This window comes from Solanum stenotomum, chromosome 4 (assembly GCF_019186545.1).
Source record: "Solanum stenotomum isolate F172 chromosome 4, ASM1918654v1, whole genome shotgun sequence".
In the NCBI taxonomy this organism is placed as follows: domain Eukaryota; kingdom Viridiplantae; phylum Streptophyta; class Magnoliopsida; order Solanales; family Solanaceae; genus Solanum; species Solanum stenotomum.
In genome coordinates this window covers 4,521,348-4,538,431 of record NC_064285.1, presented here as the reverse complement: position 1 = coordinate 4,538,431, position 17,084 = coordinate 4,521,348, and the positions used below count along the sequence as shown (strand labels likewise).

The following is a 17,084-nucleotide window of genomic DNA, read 5'->3' as shown; positions in this document are numbered from 1 at the left end:
ATAGCAAACAAAATTAATTACAGATATAGCATTCTCCCTCTCCCCTAATAAAAATACCAAAATAATATAATTAGCGAAGCAAAGAAGAACATGTAATTAACACATGGGAGAGATTAACCCTAATCAAGGTAACAAAATAAAGTTGTTGTAAACCTAAAATTATATTGGACCAATTCTCCAACTGTCTTTATAGAATTGTCTTTGTCCATTAATGTGCTTTTAACCAATCTAACAATTAGATACATTTATTTATTATTTATTATAGACAAACATGCAACATTTTCAAAAAGTTGTGGCTAACAACAACTATAGGTGTCTAGTTTAAATTGTACTAAGCAATTTCAACTTTTCTATCCTAACAGTTGTGGTGATGGTGGAAATGTGAATGAATAATTCGAATCGAATTTTTTTTATTAATTTATTAATAATGGTTTATATATTAGTGTAGCATTTTTTGTCATGGTTTTGATTTTTTTCTATTATTGAGTTATCGACTTTTAATATTTTAAGGTTTTTGGATTAATCGATAATCCTATAGTAAGTTAAATAATTATATTTATACCATTTGGTATATAAATTCTTGACTTAGAGTTCTGTTTCATACTTTTATTTCTGACGGTCTCAAACTCTCAGTTTTCTACAATGTGACAATGTTTGCTTTTAAGCAAGATGCAATATGTCAACTCATGTGTATGGTACTATGGTTCATTTTTATTTTTTATTTTTATGTCAAATCTTAACGTTTAAATTGATAACCAAATCGATAATGATCAATAACCAATAAATCAATAATGGTTATAACGGGTTCACATGTATACAAATCGATAACCTATAACCTATAAATCGAATCGGTATACTTCGAAGTTCGAAACAGAACCGAACTAATAAGCAACCCTACTGAAATGATAAGATCTCTATTATTAAAATTAAAGATCCAATTCAAATTTTAAAAATTGAAAAAATCCTAATAAAAAAACTCACTCTAAAAAGTCTTAAATAACGTAAATTTAAATTAATCGAGCCAGTAGTCTCGAATACTCAATGATTATATTGAAAAATAATATATATTATCCTCTAATAAATTAGATTTACTTCTACTTTCAGGCAAACACCTAAGACACTGAACTCCACAAGTTCATAACTATTGGATACAAAATATTTTAATTAATTAATTTTCTATAATTTATGACACTTGATATTTTACTTTAAATAATATAAAATTTAATTTTTAAACATATGAATATTTTTTTTATTTTCTTGGTAAACAAGTGGCCAAATTACTTGAACCACACACACAAGAAATTGACTAGCCACGTTATCTTAGTTTCTGGGTCCCACTGCCACCGTGGCACACCATCTGACCTGGCAGTCACTTTTTAAAATTTTGACTTATCTTATCACCAATCATACATACCCAATCAACACACAAACTTATCAAAATTCCATAATTACCCTTAGACTAAAATCTTCGTGGATCGTTTGATACGCGGAATAAGCTGGAATAATCATACAATAAAGTTTGATAGTATTAGATCACAAATTTATCAATGTCAAATTTGACATTATTTTATTTTACCTCTGAGATGGTATATATTAGTCCAATAACTATCATTCCGAAATAATTTAGTTCGCGAATCAAACGTCATTTGATACGAAATAAGCTGGGATATTCTTGAGCTAAGTTTGTGATTAGATTTATATTGTTTTTGAACATCCCATTTTATTCCAAATAAGATAAATTAGTTCAATGATTATAATCTCAAAATAATTTAATCTACGTATCGAACGACATGTAAAGACATTTTTGCCCTTATTCACCTGAACCTTAAAGCAGACGATAATTTCTTTTTAATAAAAATTCAGAAATAAGCTGTGTTTAATTTAGACTCTGCTTCTGATTTGGTGATTGAATTCTTGAAGGAAACTATCACAAAGCTTCGTATATAATAAAAATTCTATTTTTTTTTTCTTTTTTCTTCAATAATATCGTCAGATTTGGAAAAATAAACAACCCCTTTTGAATTAGAAGTGCTCTGATCCACTAAATTTTGAGTTTTCAAGGTATATATATTATGAATTCTGGGTTTTTTTTGTTATCTGCAACTGAAATTTTTGGATCAATTTTTATGAAGTTTGATAGGGAAGGGAAGTTTAAGGTTATTTATGAGATACCCATATTGGAAATCTGAAAAAGATGATTTCTTTTTATGTTAAAGATTTGATTTTTTTATTTATTTATGAAAAATTTTAGCTAATTGTAAAGCTATGTTTGTACTGAGTTTCTGAAAAAGTTGCTTTTTTTTTTGTTGTATTGATGAAGAGCTTTGTAGAGCTAATTTGCAAAGGCATGTTTTGTTTTTTTCTTCTTTCTTGAGAATTAGTACTGGGATTCTTGATTTTCTGGTGGTCCTTTTTTTTTGGGTGCTTGCTTTATGTTTGGTGGTTTTTGTTTGACTGGTTGAAGTTGAAGTTTTAGTCTTATTTTGTGGAATACCTTGTTTGTATAGTTACTGGAAATTGAGCTAAATTGTGTTAAATTTCAATAAAAAGTTAAGTTAATTGTTAGGCTCTAAATATTTGGTTCTAATTTTCTATCATGACTATTTCTAGGGAGTGGTAATAGAGTTTGACTGGTTTATTGCTATGGGAACCTAGAAAAGGAAAGGAGGAAAAAAGGAAGAACTTGAATTTCTTGAAGTATTTTTAGGTAAAATATCAGAAAGATGACCACATTATGGGTCATAATGAATGGAAGAAGATCTCAGTTTATTTATGTTCTGTGATTTTGTTATTATTTTAGATTAAAGGTGCTTGCACACTCTAGGTTCTTGATGTATTGGAAATTGAAGAACTTCATTAAAAGAAAACTTGCTTGGATGTTAGTAGGTAATAAGAGCGTTGTCTCGCTTATCCTTCTATACTAGTAGTAGTAGTATTTTCCTGTAGTTTTCTGTCCTTCAGTTTCTGTTACTATCTACTATCTCTTGTACTTCGATTATTGCACTATTTTGTTGTTACTGTTGTTTTTTCAGAATGCTTTGCCATGCTTTTTACATTATTTTGCCATGATTTCTCCACTTCCAATCATTTCTTTTTCGACCTGCTTTGATATGTTTTTCCTTGGACTAAGCATAACATGCTTTGTCTCAATAGTGTTTGTATCATTTTGATTGTATTCATTCCTCTTACTACCTGGATTTCTTTTGTACAGGAACAAATAACTCTTATAGTACATTCAATTGTCATCAGGCTCCAAAATCCAAGATTCATTGTATCTGCCAACATTTTTGTTCAATAACTCAATCCCGGATTTTGATTCTATAAAGGGCAAGTAATTTACTGGATTTACTAAGACATGGCTTTGGCCTTTAACCCTTTGTCATGGTGGCTTTGGAGTGGAAAGCATGAAGAACCTAAAATCTCGAAAGGGACTTCTGTAAATTCATCACCTGATTCGAGTTTATTGGAATTGGATACTTTGAAATTTACTCTTGATAGGAGAAGGAATATGTCCTCATCTAGAAANTTTACTAAGACATGGCTTTGGCCTTTAACCCTTTGTCATGGTGGCTTTGGAGTGGAAAACATCAAGAACCTAAAATCTCGAAAGGGACTTCTGTAAATTCATCACCTGATTCGAGTTTGTTGGAAGTGGATACTTTGAAGTTTACTCTTGATAGGAGAAGGAATATGGCCTCCTCATCTAGAAAGGTTAAGCGAAAATGGGAGAGTCGTGAGGAGCGGAAGATTGATAGGGAGTATGATATTGTTCTTGTTCCATCGGATGGCGGATGTGTTTCAGGGTCTGAGTCAGATGATTCGGATTGGTCTGTTGGATGGTTGGAGCCTCATGGCCCTGGTTTCCAGAGTGATGATGATAGAGATGATAGTTTTGCTGTACTAGTTCCTTGCTATGGACGTGGGCGCGCGGATTTGGAAGATAATGCTCAAGACAAGTTCATGCAGACCATTGGTAACTTCAGGGATATACATGCTTCTGGTAAGAGTCAACTTCTTGAACAGTTCTCTTTTTATATAATGATGAAAACCAAATTTATTTGAAATATATCAAACTGCTTATATATGGGTAGTCTTGGAACAAGAGTAGAGTTGTCTACGTGACCAATAGGTCATGGGTTTGAGCCGGCTGGCTACATTGCACTCACTTGGGGTGCAACCCTTCCCCCGACCCCATGCAAATACAGGATGCTTCCAACTGCCCTTTTTATATCAAACTCCGTATAGAAAGGGCTCTCAGTTAATTATGTCATGCTGGCAAATGGCTATTAAGTAGTAATTCAATGAGAAATATCAAATTGATGTTGAAACAAACTTAATGCTTGTGGAAAATACCTGATCTACAAATGGACTAGTACCTTTCGAAAGGTTCTTTCAACTTTCCCTGCTATAACTAAAATCCATCACACAAGTACTTGAACAGAAAGTCTTGTTTCATAATCAGAATTTGTTGAATTGAGCCTACCTGCTTTTCGATTTGTTCCTCTTTGTTAATGTGGTGAAACTATACTAGCAGATCTTATGCAAGCTTAGAATGTTATGATTACCAAATGCTCCTTTCATTCAATTTGGTGACTAAATTAGGATGATTTCATTGGCCTCGTTGATCAAATGCTTTTAGGTCGTCTAATCTAGAGAAATTAGAATGTGTTCAAGATACTTTTCTCCCCTTGACTTTTACAGAGGGGAGGGCAATGGTTGGTGGTGATATATATTTTTTGGGTTGGCGATGATTATTAACTAGTAATCTTAAGTCATGACTGCAGCACTGAATTAACATCCAGGATGAATTTCTCATTGACGTATATAAAGAGCATCTCCTACATGATAAGTGGCTGTTGCCTAGATATCTTTTTGCAGAATAACTTGTTGTAAATTAGTGTAACTCATATGTAGCCCCGTATCATGTCCTGGTTTCTACACCACTTAGATCTTGTCCCTTTTTATTTCCCTCGCAAAAATAATAGTTAGTTCTTGTCCTTTGTCACACACAACTTGATCAGTTGAGAAGTATTTAGCACCATATCAGTTGGTAGGTGTTCTTAATTCAGATTTCTTGTTTGAAGTTGAATTTATGAGATCGTTAACAAGCCAGTAATAGGTTAGCGCAGGTTCTGTTTACTCATTGAGATAATACGTATTTTAACCTTCTTATCATCAAGAGACTTCTCATTTTTATGCAACAGCGTTCTTGGCCATTACATATCCGTAAAATCTGAAATCTCTTTTCTCCTGAAATGTAACCTTTCTTTTGGAAACATTACGATTACAACCCTTTTGTTCCCATCCAATACTAAACAAGTTTATTTTTATAATTTTTGAACGATGCATTGATTTAGATAAAGTATAAACCAAAAAGAAATGTATATAGTGTTGAATAACAGCACTCTTTCCATCACTTTAGTTCTTAACTTTCTGTTCTGTACTTTGTGCTTATTGAATTTGAATTTTACATGCAGGGAATAAGAAGTTTATAGAACAGTGGCTCTCATCTTTGCGGTATAGCTGACATGCTGCAGTGGCTCAGTTGATTTGATATCTTTTCTCCAGATTCTTTGTTGCTTAGTGGATCAAACACTAAGCTGTTTTTTGTTACCTATTACAAGCCTAAATATGGACTAAGTAGTAAATTGAAAGTTAAACTGTAAAAAAATAAAAATCGTCTATGGTCTCCTGGTACCTTGTGTCTTGTGTTATTCAGAATTATTATTTGAAGTAACCTCTGCTTTGTCTCTTGAAAATTGGTGTAAATTTGTCATTCGAACTGTCTGGAGGAAGGAGAAGTGAAGGATGATGGTTATAGAAGGAAATTTTAGAAAAAGAAAAAAGAGTGAAAGCTAAGAAGCAATGGTTGTGAGTATGCTTGTAATATTCTTTGGCTGTAAATATCTGTAAATAGTTTCATCAGTTGTAAATATGTTTTCTGGAAAAATAATTGGTTACTTATGATGCTATAAGTATCATTTCATTGTGAATATGCAGTTTCATCCACTTGTACTGAATATATTTGGGAAGTAATAATGTTATTAGTAAGAATAAATGTCTCTGTTGTTCAGAATGCTTTGTTATGCTTTTACTTTCATTACTGCTTTTTCTGGACTGTTTTTCCTTGAACCGAGGGTCTATCAGAAACCTCTCTACCTCTGAGGTAAGGGTATGGTTTGCAGACACTCTACCCTCCCTAGACCCCATTTTGTGAAACTACATTGTTGTTGCAGTTGCCCCCCGAGATTAGGTACAGACACATCAATACGGGTACATGTTACGAGTTTGAACCCTGTCACTGCCTGGTATTTAAGTGGAGAGTGAAGGGGTAAAGGTCATGCTCATACAGTCATACACTCTCGAGTTTCGAACTTGTAAGTGAAATTGGACTTACTGTTTAAGGGGTTCAAAGGTTTGATATCATGAGATTGAATTCTAGTCCTTTAGTTAGTTCTTTGATGGAATTGTTCTAAAATGTGTTCATTTCAGAAGTCAAGTATACCTACAACAAGTCAACAACATACCCGGTGCAATCCTACAAGTGGTATCTAGGAAGGTAGAATGTATGTGAACCTTACTCTCACTCTCACCTCTGTATGGTAGATAGGTTGTTTTCGATAGACCCTTTTGCATCAAAAGAAAAGAAGAATTTGAAGCACGTATGTCAAAAGAATTCATGTTACTGCATTGCTTGTTAACAAAGAATGAAATGGTGGGAGCCTTGTTTGAAATGCGACTTCAAATTCAAGGCTCAAACTCAAGACTTCTAATTAAGAATGAGCTAATACTTACCATTCATACTGCCTTTTTAAAAGTAAAAAAGAAATTTTAATTCCTGCCTCTCACACATAGTCTAACTAGTCAATCCTCAACACTCTTGGACTAAATATGACCATTTTTGTAGGTAATCCAAGGCAATAGACAAAAGACAATTAGTTAATGTAGTAATCTCTTTAACCCACTTGCAAAGAGATCTCAAGATTACACATGGAAATATTCAACAATTGACAAGGAAGTATCAAAGAATTGTAATTTGTCACCTAACAATTATAAACAATACATTTCAAGAAACCTACACATTTACAATAAAAAGGCAAAAAGAAAGCAAAACCACCAAGGGTAGATGACAAGAACAATCAACCATGAATCTAACTTTACATACAAAGTTGGTCCAACCTAGTAGTCACTCCATTTTATTTTTCCCATTATCAGTTTCAGCTGGTTCCTTACTGGGATCACCTCCATTAGCACTCCCATTTTCAGTTCTAGTTGGTGCTTTATTGGGATCACTAGTATCATTGTTGGCTATCTCCTGACCTTGCAAACTAATCAACTTTTCTTGAACCTGGACGCCCGGAGCATTAGCATGAACAGGATCTCGATCCTCTTTTTTGTGCTCTTTAGATTCACTGGCTTTCTTTATCAACGGGTTGCCTGATGGAGGTGTTTGATCTTGTTGAACTTTTTGGAGAACTTCTTGGTTCGTATTTACTTTAAGCTCAGCAACTGGAGTAGACGTTGGGACATTGCGTTCAGCAAAAGCATTTGGTTTGGATGAATTACCAATTGGCTTAGGTTGAACTGTGGGTGAAGCGGGTTTCAAAGAGTGGCCCAACACCTGCTGAGTTCCAGGTCGTGAGGCATTTGATGGGCCAGCAGAATGCACGACCTTTGGTGGGCCAGCGGAATGGGACACCAGACCGGTACGAATAAAGTGGACATTACTGGGCAAGCCATTTGTACTACCTAGGACAGATGATTTGACTGCAGGACCTCCTCCAGGTATTTGGAGGGGAGTTTTAGGTTGTGCTAGCTTCACCTGTGAGGCAGAATTCGAAGAGGTAGCTATGCGGGCCCCTGCAGCTACAGCAGCAACTTTGATCATTGAATCTGGGCTCGTAGTAGGCTTTGGTGCTGGCTTTTGGGGGACTATCCGAGGTTTTGAAGATAATGGGTCTTGTTGATGCTGGGATTGTGCACCACCAGATGCCAAGTCGGCAGTAACAGGATGAGAAGAGTTACTAGGTCCACTACCTGAATTAGGCCCCACTGAAACAACACAATAACCTGGGGTTAGAACGGCAGCATGCAAGGATAGACTAAGACGTTAAAAGAGATATTGCTTCACTTCTCCGAGATTAACATGCATGTTTTTTTACAGGTATTTCCGTGCAGACATTATTAATTGGATATAGAACTCAGACCTTCAAAAGACTCTTGAACAGCAGAATCTTATTAACCATTGAACACTTGAATCATCAACTACCCTCTATGCAGACAAATTGCATATGCCATAAACGACAGCATAACATACATTTAGGTTATCAGGACCTATCAGCCATGTGATACACCCAATGCAGAGTCCCTAGACAGCAAAATTAACTACCCTCCCCCTATCCCCAGCCTTTTCCTTCTCTCCACAGTAGTGTGGGAACAGATATGTTTTTGTCATACAGGATTTGAGAGAATTACCGCCAGCACCAATTGGCATATTAAGAGCATGGGACATTGCGTGACGAGCTGCCAGCTGAGCCTCTGAAAGCTGTGAGCCATTCCCGACCATGGTCCCCTGTCGCTTCCTAATAATGGCCCATCTCTGCACAAAGAAACATTCACAATCTCATTGTAAAAAATAAAAGAAAAAATGATGGTTGATAACAGACACAAAATATTTACAACTTCTCTTATTTATTTTCAGCATCTAGTCCATGTTAGAACCAATACACACTTTTGCATCTCATTCCGTTGCCGGGATTTGAACCCGGGAAACCTGGGAAAACCCAGACATTCTAACCATACTAGATAACAACGGACATCCATTATATCTTTCCAAATATCGATTTGACATGAATATCACTGGAAGGATTCTCTTCAGGACAAGTAAAATGCTGGGTTGAAGATACAGAGAAACAATACTTATTTCAATGAAGACATACAACACTTAGATATGACTAAAAAACTAATTTAGTCCATTTACATCAATGTCACCAAAATTGCCGATAAATGATTGCGTACCAAATCATGTTAACACTTTGGAAGGATGAAGCTTGCAACCTAAAGGTCTCACCAGTTCTGTCAATGGTGATAACTGCCAAATGCTCCAATTTCCATCGAGGCTTTAAGCGTAAAACGCATTTAAGCACACATTTAGATAATAACTCCGCAGATGAAGAGAAGATATACATAGAATGCAACAAAAAACTTTTTTTTTTGACAAAGAGAACAATTATTATAGATAAAGGAATTGAAAAACTACAATTATTATAGATTTTTTTTCCGCAAAAAAAAACTACAATTAAGTGAAATAAGCAAAATAAGTCCTGTCAATTAGGTGGAGAAACCACATTAAAAATTTTTGCAGATGCAATTTTAACCTTTTAGATTTGATGAATAGCTTTCTTATACTAGATTTCTAATTTTCTATTCCTAATAAGTAATAACATCATTTTCTTTTAGTGGGTCTTTTTAAAAATTAAGGGTTCATTTTTGTTGAGATGCTTTTTTTTCATGCTTTGGGGCAAGCACTTCCTACGTGAGGCAAAGCACAGACTCAGTCTGCACCTAATTGTAGGTCTGAAGTGTGTCTCAAGTGCCCTTTTTTAACAACACTCAAGTCTCAAGACTTCATTTGGTGGACCCGAAGCCTCACTAATAAACCTAGTGTGCCACTAGAGTTGATCGAAGTATCATATGTTTAAATGTAAGCAATAAGTAGCTACTTAAAATTATTTGTACTTTCATTTGAATAAGATAATAATAAGTTGTTCCAGTGATACGAAAAATTTAAGACAAGCCCCATCCACACATAAGATTCAAAGGTGTAACATCCCATACTTTGCATCTCTGATTCCTCATTCAAATGCTCAACTACTATCACATCCTAAACTGTAGCCGACATTATTTTGAACCCTAATTGTACCCCACATTGATCACTGTATCTATAGAAGATTCATTCAGCGCCATCGACCAAAACTGACTTGTGTTTCTTTGGTTATAGAAACTTTTTGCTGCATCCATGAAATTCTTGTTGGTCTAGATGCCTGGTGTTACTTATAGAGAACCATAGTGCAAGATTTTTACTATTCGTGTACTACAGGGTCTATTGATTTAGAGTTTAGTCATGTAAGATTATAATACAGGGATTGTTTATGCGATTAATACTAATGTAAGGTTTGTTTACATGAATAATAAAGTATTGGTTATTATGTGGTGAATAACAAATGCAGGGATTGATAAAAGGGAAATTATCTACTTTAAGGGCATTCTTTTTTTTTTTTTTTTGATAACCGAGAAATCCGTCTGTGACCCGTCCTTTGGACCAATCACAACCTTCTAAACTCGGTGGATAATGGGCCTGCCCCAGGGCATTCTTTTAGTTAGGTATTCTTATTCCACATTCTATCATGCATAAAATAACACACATCTTCCCATACAAGTTTTTTTTTATAAAGGTAACTTGTATTCCCATACAAGTTATATAAGCATTGGCAATACAACATTTGGTTTTCAGAATTAAATTTGGCATAACTTGTGCAAAGTTTTCTACCAAACACTATATTAGTTATATGAGAATATATTAGTAATGCTGAGTTTTATATGGCAAACAAGTTGTTGTATAGGGAATACACCCAAATTTAAATAAGGATTAAACATCCTTATCTCTCAACCCAAACAGCCCCTAATTGTATACTAGGAAGTGTCCTATTGGTCAACAAAAATCATTACCTTATCAGAATAAAAGGTAAATCTTAAGATGAAAGTGGGGAAACAAGTAAAAATATGATTAAGCAGACCACAGTAGGGAAAGAGAATTACGGAGCTTTTTTAAGACAAAGGAGTTGAAATGAGGGATAATCTCTTTTAGCTAAAATTTGAGTATCTCTATGCTTGACTTCGTTGAGGTTTTGTCTCTCTATCCCTCAAAGGTACGGTAAGGTCAACGTACACCCCACCCTCCCCAGATCCCACTTGTGGGAATATACTGGCTATGTTGTTGACTTCGTCGAAGTTTTGATTTGAAATGAAGTTGTGCTCGGATAACACTTTCTACAAAAATTCTTAATAAAAGAAACATTTTTTACAAAAATATTTGGAATAAATTTAATGCTTAGAGTAATTTCAATGTATATAACTGATACCCCACATTTTCTAGTAACTATCAAAAGTTCCCAAACTTTATCACACTTTGTTACAGAACAACCAACTTTGACAATTTAAAACAACGGTGCTTTTAATTCAAGCCCCACACCATGCAAAGGGAAGCCTGGTATTTAAGTGGAGAAGGGTAGAGGGGTGGGCCCATTATCCACCGAGTTTAGAAGGCTGTGATTGGTCCAAAGGCCGGGTCATAGACAAATTTCTCGGTTATCAATCAAAAAAAAAAACGGTGCTTTTATCATGCCTTAAAATTTATATTGCTCGGACTCTTCAAAAATGCCAACGGATGCGTGTCGGATTCACCAAAAGTAGTGTATTTTTGGAGAATCCGAGACGGGTGCGGCATCAAAAGTGACGAGTCCGCGCAACTAAGCTTAAAATATATTCTTAATTAATATTACAATCCTTTCACTCTAGTCCGACTCCTCTAGAAAGAGAAGAAAAAAAGGCAAAGAAGAAGAAAGTGTTGGGTAGTAATAAATGTTGGGTTGAATTATAAATTGCAAAGCGTACAAGGAGAAATCTTCCTTAAAAAAGTGAAGAAAAAAAGAACCCCAATGAATAGATTTTGGATAAAATTTGGTCAGATGACTATTTCAACTTCAAACTCTCTATTTGAAGTTCAAGTTGAAATAATGGACAATTGACAAACAAACATTGATTTGGAAGTAACATTTCAACATTTGCAAATAATATGTATGTTCAATTGACACTGTAAGAGCTTACATCTGATAATAAATGCAGAGGGCATGACCATTCTGACAGTTGCCCTGTTGCGTTGTTTATAACAAGTTAAACCAAACCATTGCATTGTACTCATAGAGAAAGCTCTCCAAAATAATTTCATTGTACACATTCAATAGCTTCATAAAATGGACTGGTATATAGGCAGTTTTCTCCTTTCAATAGAAAGAAAATGCAAAAGGTGATGGAAAATCATAAAGCAAGTATTGACCACCTTTTTTTAAAAAAAACTTTTACCACTCTCCCCCAAAAAAGCATAAAGAAGTGATACTATTTAAATGGGAGATAGGATTTCAGACGATGGTTTTGGTTAAAATTAGTAGCAGGGATTCAGTAAAGAAGTTTCATTAGATATTGAGTTAAAAGGAGGGAAAGTTATCTCTAGAGATGTACAGTCCTACATCAGAGCAAGTATAAGTTTCCAATACATATCATAAAACTGACACAAATTTCTTGAAATTGGCCCATAACCTCATACCACATAGATGAGTGGATATAGCTATCTACCAAAAAACGGTGATCCTAAAACGATTGATTGGTCCAAGTTGGTAGCAGGGATTAGTAAGAAGTTTCATTAGATATTCATGAAGCACTGAAAGACCTTTTCCCTGATTTATTTGTCCTCTCCTCTTCACCTAACGCCGCAATAGAAGAATCTTGGAGCTCCCAGGGTTGGAATTCATCTTTCAGAACGCTTCTCAACTACTGGGAAGTTACTAGAGTCACTGAAGTGATTTCCTCAGAATGCTAAAAGGCTTTACAGGACTAAACAAGGAGGAAGGCACTCTTACATGAAAAGGAAGCAGCATTTCAAAATTCACAGTCAGAGCAGCATACAACTATCTATCATCTACAGGACAGGACACCTCCTGGCCTTGGAAACACTAACAGGTATGGAAGATCGAAGCACCATTCAAAGTTGTCTGTTTTTCATGGCTATTTATAAGAAAAGCTTGCCTCACACAGGAAATTCTTTAGAGAAGAGGCTTTCAGCTCAGTCTTAGATGCTTTCTATGCCAGCAGGAAGAAGAAACCAATGGCCACTTATTTCTACACTCTGTTATTACTAAACTAGACAACTCTGGCAAATCTTTGTAGCATTAGCTGAAACTACTTGGGTGATGCCTAAGGACACTTTTGGTCTGATGGCTGATATACAGCTGGAACAGTATGAGGGTTAAGGACACTTTTGGTCTGAAGGCAGAAATAAATTTGAAGAGACTAACCATGTAATCGCACAAAACGGCTCCATGGAGGAATTGAAGATCCATCCACAGATTCCTATCAAAATGCGATTATATACTAAAAACTTGTTATTGGTCCAACCATACCTTGCCATTTTTGAAATAATCAAAATCTAATGCTTGAAAAACAAAGTCAGTCTGAGTGGAAGAACAATATATTCACAAACCATCAAATTTTGGAAATTGCAAGACATGAGTTGGTAGTTGCCTAATCCAAGATGTGGTGAACACACCAACAGTTCAAGATTGAGGAGCAGCACAGCATACTCTTCTTTGTTCCTTAGTAGTTAGTACGATCTTACCATTGGGGCTATTCCACTCAATCTTCATTTCGTTTTATTCCTTTTAATTCCTTCCCAATTCTCCTCTCATTTTGTGAAACACTAAAAGGCAGAAGCAGTTTTCTATTTTCTCAAACTGATAAGATCTCCCTTCCAAACCTCAATCAATAGATTCGTAATGAAGCAAACTCTAGTTAGATAGCTGGAATGATAATGAAAATATCCTGGATGTATGTTGTCTTTTTTACTAACTGCAAATCTACAGCAAATCAAGTAACTGAGCTGGACAACAATTTATTTTATTGTTTTGTACTCTTTGGAGCAAATAAAAGGGGTAGAATTTTGGATGAGATTAATTTAGTGAGCTGCAAACCACAAAACTCAAAAAATTACTTACCTCCAAGTGAAAGATTAACCTAAGCAATGAAAGATCAACTACTTTCTCTAACAACTTTTCTACCTATCAAAGTTGACAGAGAGAGTTTCCAAAATATGATGCCAAATAGCACCATGTTTGTGCTACCCTTAATAAGGTAAAAGCATTTACTAACTAGAGAGAGTAATATGTTTCCAGTTTAATAATAAACTGGAGAATGTGTATAGAACTTTTTTTTAAATAAAGGATAGATATATTAATCATTATTTTGATAAAGATAGAGATATATTAATCATATACAAAGGAAAACCTGAGAGAGCTGGGAAGCTGTTCTGTCTCCCTTAAAATCCCCTTTCAATATGTTTGCCCAGTTTCCTTCGCCGCATTTTTGAACTGCAGCAATAAGTTCCACGTCTTCTGCTTCTGACCATGGTTTACGCTTTCGTCGAGGAGGCAAGTTGGTACAACCTGGTCCATGGGTTTCCAATCCCTCAGCAGCCACCACAGTGGACAGTGGCTGTTTTTGCACTGCAACTGGGACTGTAATATTTGTCCCATGCATAGAAGTACCTTGGAATGAATTATCCATACCAGTTCTAGATGTTTGGCCATTTGGTATATTTATAGTCAATGGAGCCTCAATGGTTGAACCATTTAACATATTGGCATCATTTGGAGCCCCGGAAGCAATTAGCATCTGTCCAAACCCAAGATTCCGAAAAACCACACAATTGGTTATATGCAACATAAACTGAGCGTAAAGGAAAGAAGCAAGCAGTGCAGCCAAGCAGTTATTCACAAATACAGTGTTTGCTTAAGGAAATTACCACTCTGGGCAGGTTGTTTGACTTACCTTCGCACTTGCTGCAGCTTCTGCTGAAGCTTCACTGCTTACAGCAGGGAAAGCTTCCAACTCATATTCTAAATCACTGTCATCATCCTGTCATCAAAAAGTGCAAGATCAACAAACAATAGCATGAAATTGAAAATTACCAACATATGGTTCAAGATATAAGGTGGATCTTTCATCTCACGGCAAACAACAGACATTGACCACCATACATCAGCAAACAATGCATGCCCTTAGCTTACGCCCACATTATGATTCAAACAAGATCATGAATTTATAGACTAAAACACAACTCCACATTAATAGATTGAAAAACTAACAACATATGATAAACATATACTCCACTTTACATGCATAACATTTCCCAAATTTACCAAAATTAACTTAGATTATGCATAACAATAAGCAATTCACACACCTAGCACTTATGTGGGTACTTGGAGGGAAGGGGACATTACCTAGTAAAAGCTTAGTGCTTTTTATTTTAGCTAAGCTTTCTGATCATCAACAAAGTATACACTTCTTATAAACGGATTTTACCATAATATCTCAATAAAATATCACTTCCATTCAAAAAAAAGTTTTTTTTAATGCAAAACTACAACTGCCACGCTTGTTCATCTCAAACAACCTAGTTCAGCTGTGAATTACTTAAATCCATTTGGACCTTTAATTCCAAAATATACTTAGCTAGCGTTTGGCCATAGCTTTATCTGTTTGTCCATGAAATCTGATCAGATTTTCAAATCCGACCTTCAAATATTATCAAGTTCCTAAAAACCAGCTCAGACCAGATTATGGAACTTCCACTCACAAAACTTCAAAAACTCAAAGTTTCAAGTTCAAAATACAAGGCCATACGGAAGCTTAGAAAGACTAACTATTTAGTCAATGGACTTACCAAAGGTTGAGCCTCATCATCAAATTTATCAACCAAGCCATGTCGATAAGCCAAATGCCTCCATAACATTTGATATTCTCTTGCATTTGTAATCCCAGTAGTAGACTTCCTCACCATTGCATTCCAATCGATTTTTTCATCTGCTACTTGTCCCACCTCTTGCAATATTGCCAGCACTGTTGATACCGAATACCTTCAAAAATCAACAAAAAAAATCCATTTTTTTCAATAACCCAAGTATTAAAAAAAACAAAAATCAACAAAAAAATCTACCTTTGTAAGAGAATAGCTATATCTTCTTCACTAATAAAACACTTCTGTTTCTTCATTTCCTCTAACATTCTGAATCTGTTTTTCTTCCTCTATTTCTGCATAAAATACATATCTGGACTAGAAAACTTTCACTGATAGATCGATTGAAGAGAGAGAAAAGGGTTTTAGGCTTAGTGTAGAGAGAGAAAGGATAAAACCTAGTGAAGATTCTGAGAACGATGAAGAAAACGACGCCGTTTTTGCACTGACAGGAGAGCGTGGAGGCACGCGTTACTGTATTCTCGAAGGCAAGTCCCAGAAGTATTGAGAGATGATTAGACATAGCACAGTTACGGTTTATCGAAGACATTACTTTCGATAAAATGTCGTGAAGGAGATACAAGTTTAGTAAGTAGTGGAGCGTTAAAAGTATTGAGAAGTGATTAGACATGACACAGTTACATCTTATCGAAGATGTTACATTAGATAAGCAGATGTAGAGAGAATACAAGTTTAGTAAGTAATAGAGCGCTGTGTCACGTCCCGCCACTTCGCAGTAGAATTTTGCGTCCGGATAGGGGCGGAAGNATAGAAATAAGATATATGTACAGGATATATTTTATTCTCTCCAGATATTATTGGTAGAATTACATCAGATGTTGTGGTTATTGTTGTTAGTTACATTACTTATTAGGCGAAGAGATTATAATTTTGTGGATAAAATATAAATTATTTTTGAATTTGTTGATTAAAAATACAATATTTTGAGAGAGCCTTAATAGCTAAAAATGCATCCATTTAAACTTATATTTTCATTTGGTTATTAGAAAAAAATATTCTTAAATTATATGTTTACAGGTAGGCCTCAATAATGCATGGGAATATAACACCATGATTGAAAAATCATCAAGTTTTTGTAATGTTGTTTATGGGCATGGGAAAAAATAGTCTTCCTTAATTTTCAGTTAAGTACGAGGAATTTCACTTTCAAGAATTATTTTTTTAAAATAAAAAATAAAATAATATAAATATATATATATATATATAGTACTGATCTCTAAAATTCACTCATTTTAGGGTGGTGTATGGGGCAGAGGTACCAATCCTCATCTCGGACAATGTTTTAAAAGACGATGAGTGAGGCAGGGCGTTTCACTTAGCACGGGACGAGGTGTAAGTTCCATGAATCTTTCAATTTTTAATTTATAATGTAGTAAACTAATAAGATAACATGTAATTATAAAGATATATTAATAGTATAAAACAACTAAAAATA

The 17,084-nt window shown here is 34.9% G+C and overlaps 2 protein-coding genes and 1 non-coding gene across 5 annotated transcripts; 1 reads left to right on the top strand and 2 right to left on the bottom strand.

The window, feature by feature from the left end:
* The first annotated feature begins 1,866 nt into the window (after positions 1 to 1,866).
* LOC125863038 (uncharacterized) lies at positions 1,867 to 6,069 on the top strand. Of its 3 annotated transcripts, none has more exons than XM_049543179.1 (4): positions 1,867 to 1,939; positions 3,212 to 3,449; positions 3,632 to 4,000; positions 5,478 to 6,069. In XM_049543179.1, exons 2-4 carry the CDS (start codon positions 3,356 to 3,358, stop codon positions 5,525 to 5,527), a joined length of 513 nt encoding a protein of 170 aa, XP_049399136.1. In that variant the 5' UTR covers positions 1,867 to 1,939; positions 3,212 to 3,355; the 3' UTR covers positions 5,528 to 6,069. The 3 variants fall into 3 exon arrangements, with proteins under 3 accessions (XP_049399136.1, XP_049399133.1, XP_049399135.1); XM_049543176.1 differs by having other exon boundaries at positions 1,885 to 2,061; XM_049543178.1 differs by lacking the exons at positions 1,867 to 1,939; positions 3,212 to 3,449 and having other exon boundaries at positions 3,533 to 4,000.
* Positions 6,070 to 6,951: 882 nt separating this feature from the next.
* On the bottom strand, positions 6,952 to 16,109 carry LOC125862078 (uncharacterized). Its single transcript, XM_049542063.1, has 7 exons — positions 16,027 to 16,109; positions 15,830 to 15,924; positions 15,557 to 15,749; positions 14,659 to 14,745; positions 14,116 to 14,502; positions 8,476 to 8,599; positions 6,952 to 8,052 (listed from the first exon to the last, which is right to left on the bottom strand). Exons 2-7 carry the CDS (start codon positions 15,895 to 15,897, stop codon positions 7,187 to 7,189), a joined length of 1,725 nt encoding a protein of 574 aa, XP_049398020.1. The 5' UTR covers positions 15,898 to 15,924; positions 16,027 to 16,109; the 3' UTR covers positions 6,952 to 7,186.
* LOC125863494 (small nucleolar RNA snoR2/U65) lies at positions 13,130 to 13,288 on the bottom strand. Its single transcript, XR_007446159.1, has one exon. It is a non-coding gene; the product is annotated as a small nucleolar RNA snoR2/U65 (small nucleolar RNA).
* Positions 16,110 to 17,084: the final 975 nt, after the last annotated feature.

What these genes read in the sequence shown, in the direction of transcription:
- LOC125863038 (XM_049543179.1), top strand. Translation starts at nt 3,356, where the DNA reads ATGGCTTTGGCCTTTAACCCTTTGTCATGGTGGCTTTGGAGTGGAAAG. An exon ending in GACTTCTGTAAATTCATCAC is followed by an intron (nt 3,450 to 3,631) that starts CTGATTCGAGTT and finishes TAAATTCATCAC; the next exon opens with CTGATTCGAGTTTGTTGGAA. An exon ending in CAGGGATATACATGCTTCTG is followed by an intron (nt 4,001 to 5,477) that starts GTAAGAGTCAAC and finishes TTTTACATGCAG; the next exon opens with GGAATAAGAAGTTTATAGAA.
- LOC125862078 (XM_049542063.1), bottom strand. Translation starts at nt 15,897, where the DNA reads ATGTTAGAGGAAATGAAGAAACAGAAGTGTTTTATTAGTGAAGAAGAT. An exon ending in ATAGCTATTCTCTTACAAAG is followed by an intron (nt 15,750 to 15,829) that starts GTAGATTTTTTT and finishes TGATTTTTGAAG; the next exon opens with GTATTCGGTATCAACAGTGC. An exon ending in TATGCCAATTGGTGCTGGCG is followed by an intron (nt 8,053 to 8,475) that starts GTAATTCTCTCA and finishes GTGTTGTTTCAG; the next exon opens with TGGGGCCTAATTCAGGTAGT.